This window comes from Pseudochaenichthys georgianus, chromosome 24, assembly GCF_902827115.2.
Source record: "Pseudochaenichthys georgianus chromosome 24, fPseGeo1.2, whole genome shotgun sequence".
Lineage (NCBI taxonomy): Eukaryota > Metazoa > Chordata > Actinopteri > Perciformes > Channichthyidae > Pseudochaenichthys > Pseudochaenichthys georgianus.
In genome coordinates, this window is record NC_047526.1 from 11490060 (window position 1) to 11494623 (window position 4564).

General features: G+C 41.7%; 1 protein-coding gene across 1 annotated transcript; it reads left to right on the forward strand.

Annotated features, from left to right (window-relative positions):
* The first annotated feature begins 3884 nt into the window (after positions 1–3884).
* On the forward strand, positions 3885–4564 carry LOC117439618 (leucine-rich repeat-containing protein 23-like). The gene is made up of 3 exons (XM_034075607.2): positions 3885–4007; positions 4112–4316; positions 4413–4564. The coding sequence occupies exons 1-3, from the start codon at positions 3910–3912 to the stop codon at positions 4440–4442; spliced, it is 333 nt and encodes a 110-aa protein (XP_033931498.2). The 5' UTR covers positions 3885–3909; the 3' UTR covers positions 4443–4564.

Sequence of the window (4564 nt, forward strand, 5' to 3'; positions counted from 1 at the left end):
GGTCTGGGTCCGCACTCACCCACTCTCTAAAGCATCAGAGAACTTCTCAGCAAAGCTTGCGCCTAAATGGTCGGGTCCAGCTACAGTGGTGAGAAAATTAGGCCCTATCAATTACCAAATAAAGTGGAACGGCCAAAACAAGAAAATGGACACTATCAATGTGGTCAACCTAAAGCCCTACTTCGGGGTGCAGCCCCTCATACCTCCGGTGTGGGGGGGGGGGGGGGGGGATCTGTGGAAAGGGTTAAGGCATGTAGTTTAGATTCAAATGACATGAAAATCTATGATGCATGTGTATTATCCTCGCAACTACAGTCGTTAAAATGTCCACTTTTATGTAAGGTTTGAGGGTGTGGTTCGGCAAGCCTCATTTGCATATTCACCTGTCGTGGCGCGCCCAGAGGCTTTTTAGTGGGCGCGTCAACAGGATGCCATCGGTGGTTCTCACGGGAGGAGGAAGCCTGTCTGTGGTGAATGCGGGTATTCAGCGGGATAGTTACGTGTTCTCAGCATGTATATATGTTCAAATGCAATGGGGAAGTAACTGAAAGTAACCGTATGTGGATATTGCATCGACCATTACATTACATTATTACATTACATTGCATTTAGCTGACGCTTTTATCCAAAGCGACTTACAATAAGTACATTCGACCAGGAAGACACAACCTTGAAGAAAACAGAATCATATAAGAACATCAGGTTTCAAAGAGCCAATCGTTTCAAGTGCTACTCAACTGGCTTTAGATAAGCCAGTCCTTTATTAGTATATAAGTGCTCTGTTAGCAGTTCTTTGTTAGTCATTCTATCGCTCGAAGTGGAGTCGAAAGAGATGAGTTTTCAGTCTGCGCCGGAAGGTGTGTAAGCTTTCTGCGGACCTGATTTCAATGGGGAGCTCATTCCACCATTTTGGAGCCAGGATAGCAAACCCACGTGTTTTTGCTGATGGGAACTTGGGAACGACCGACCTGGAAGCACGTCTCCTTGGAGAGGACGCGCACAGATAGAGAGAGATTCTCTCCGACACAGGGTGAGATCGCTCCTTTGTGCCACGCTGGACCTCGTGTTTCCTTTTTTTGTGGAATATCAACACACTCTCACTCCCTAAGCGTCCAATAGCGACGTTTGGTCAGTGTCCGTGGCGTCCAATTGTGACGCTCCTAGGCTCCTTCAGCGTCATAAAGGGACGCAAATAGCTTTCAACTGATTGCAATGTATTCCCATCTGCGTCGGGATTTGACGCTCATGGAAGCACGGCATTCGTTTATGCCGGCTGCCCTTAAAGGCAATGTGAGCATCCATTCCCATTGGATAACGGAGAATTTTACACCCGGAAGTAAGTACTCCTCTTACTGTCGATTGATTTTACAGTGATATCTGCACGACTCATCGACTAAAAAACACCAGATTATCCTTGTTAATTACACAACATTGATTGGTTTAAATTGTGTACAATGCTTTTGTATTTTTCCCCTTCGATTCGGAGAAACAAATATGTTTTCTGAGTAAAGGATGGCAGAAGACACTACACTACCCAGAATCCCCAGCTATCGTTTGGCCTACACCATGTGCTCTGTTTGACAAACCCCGTTTTTTTCACCATTCATTCCGATGGCTGGCGTCTATGTCACGTGATCTTCAAATGTCTCCCTGCAGAAAAAGAAAACATGGCCGAACTTCGTTTTATTCTGGGTGTAAAATGCCTATTTTAAAGTTAGTTTGGCCATTCAAATGCGTTTTGATGTCATTTGATGCGAGAAATATGAGTTGTTATTTCAGATTATGTGTGCAGTGGATGTACATGATCTTTAGTTTGCTAGTTATTACGAAGATTACTTCAGGAAATCGCGACGTTTTCATTGTTACCAAGGTGGTTGCTAGGGACGCTGCTATCGATATTATTTCTGTTATGTTGTGTAACTGTTTAATGGTGTTATCTTTATTGCTACCCCCTTCCCCGTCAATGTATAGTGTTGGTCCACAGCCTAAACATATTAGTTTAACAAAATCCGCATCTAAAGATAGCCTACGTTATTTCCCCCCTGTGCAATTCCAGTCTCACATCTCAGAGCACACCGTCATTAACAAATACCGGAAACAGACCGAAATAATAATAATACCTTATTCCGAGTGTGCTTGCTTTTCTCTTTGAAAGTCATCACATAACGGCATTGTAATACACGGTTCGGCTGCATTACATATTACATATCTGCCGTAGTTCTGTATTTATAGAGCCCTGATGAGAAGACAAACATGAGGAACTGAAAACGTGACGTGGATCATAAATATATCAGCCATTAAACAACATCTTACATTTCTTTTCACACAATGCGTCTCCTTGCAGTATCAACACTAATTCGGCTCACTTTTATATTTGATCCAATTGGTAGATAGGCTGTATTTACACCATAAAGGTGCACAGATTATATAAAGAGACACCTGGTGGTTAAAGCATGTTATTGAATTTCAATATTTTTATTATTAGATATTAATACGATCCCTATAAAGTATATTCATTACTCGTTATTCTCTACTAATTGTTAATTAAAGACCGTATGTAATGACTATTTTGCACATCCCTTTCAAGATTTCAAGATTTTCTAAGGTTTATTGACATATCATATAGGCCTACACAACTGTGGTGTAGTTCTGCACTGAATGAAAAACTTGGGTTGCAGGTTCCTCAATAGTGCATTACAAGACATCTATCAATATTTGTGCATACCTCCAGCAATGTTAACTATGTTGAAGCACTTATTGTAACTGATATTATACATAATGTATTATACTCTTATAGATGTATGTAGATATTTCATCTCCGGCCTTGTCAGGTATTGAACAATCAATAAATAAAGAACACAGAATTGTTGAATATAAAACACAGAATTTATGTGATTATACTAAATGATTTTCAAATAAACACAACTGCATATTTAACTGCTACACATGCTGATGTAACGCAAATGTTCCAACTTGGGATCAATAAAGTATATCTTATCTTAAGCTGATCGATGGCTACTGCCATATTTGCAAAATGTGCCTCTGAACCTTGACAAGTGCACAGGCTTATCAATTAATGTAATGTAATGTTATCACAGGGGTCACACACATAAGACCAGCTGTTAAATACAGCTCTTCTGACCTTAGCTGGCATGTGGGTATATATATTAATACTGCCTATAATGGGCACAAGCAATTTTCACCCATTTATTAATTATATGTTTTAAATGTGAGTGTTTCCTGTCCCCTAAACCTCCAGGGATGTACACAGTTTAATACTGGCAACTTCTTATTATGGGAAATACGAAAACGTCTTTTAAAACTACAACTCCCAGTAGAGACGTGCCATAGAGAACATGTTGCGAAACAGAATAGCCAGCATGTGTAGTTCTGGGGACGGGGTGGGGGAGGGGGGACGCGGTGGACCCGTTCAAATCCAGTTTTGGACAGTCTGCCGTGGTTCCATCCCATTTCAAGTGCTGTTCGAGAATCGCCTTAACCCTCGGAGCACACTCTCCAATCACAGAGCTTGAGGACTATCACGGGGTTTGTCAAGAGCACATGGTGTAGTCCAAACGATAGCTGGGGATTCTGGGTAGTGTAGTGTCTTCTGCCATCCTTTACTCCTGGGAATGGACGCTCACATTACCTGTGTTCAGAGTGGCTGTTTTGCCAACTTGGTAACTCTGGAGCTGAGGGGAAACCAGTTGGATACCACTGATGGCATTAACCTTCCCAACCTGCAGTAATTATATCTGGTAATAAAAAATTACCATTTGATAAATATAACAAAAACATTTGATGAGGTTAAGCCATTAACACCAATCTCATTCAGCCGACTGCCTGTAACTTGTCTTACTTTCCATTCAGGCCCAACATGTTATCAAGCATCTGGAGGGTTTAGAGAGGATGGAACGCCTCACCACACTTCACCTTCGAGACAACCAGCTAGAAACTCTGGACGGCCTCAGTCCCAACATGAAGTGTCTCCAATACCTCAATGTCAGGTACACATGTGAACAACATAGACTGTCATCAAGGCAGTAAAACACCAAGGAAATCTATATATCCAAGATTGTTTATCCTAAATGCTCCCGTCTCTCTCCCTTAGAGGCAATGCAATATTAGAAGAGAATGCCCTGAAAAGCCTCGCACTTGTGTCAAAAACTCTCCGCACTTTGGTGCTTACTGATAATCCTCTGGTGGAATCGACAGACTACAGGCTGAGTGTACTGATGCTCCTGACACAGCTGGAGCGAATAAACAAAGATCCTGTCTCCCCTGAGGAGGTGGCTCAGGCCAAGGAGAGAATCAAGGTAAAGCTAAGACACACCTTATTTCTCTATTTGGCATGGTCAGGCATACATTTCTGCTCTATTGTTTTTTTTCTTACTGCATGTATTTCATTCCAGGAACTGAAGGAGGAAATGTCTGGGACATAAGATTGCAATGAGGAAGTGTTTTACCTTGAAAACACTGGGTTGGTGTTTGTAGGTGGGTGTGTTGAAACGTATTGTAGTATACTGTATATTTTGAGTTTCTTGTATTTGTATCTGTAAATGTG

Coding starts and splice junctions, on each gene's coding strand:
- LOC117439618 (XM_034075607.2), top strand. CDS start 3,910: ATGGAACGCCTCACCACACTTCACCTTCGAGACAACCAGCTAGAAACT. Junction 4,008..4,111: donor CTCCAATACCTCAATGTCAG/GTACACATGTGA, acceptor TCTCTCCCTTAG/AGGCAATGCAATATTAGAAG. Junction 4,317..4,412: donor AGGCCAAGGAGAGAATCAAG/GTAAAGCTAAGA, acceptor ATTTCATTCCAG/GAACTGAAGGAGGAAATGTC.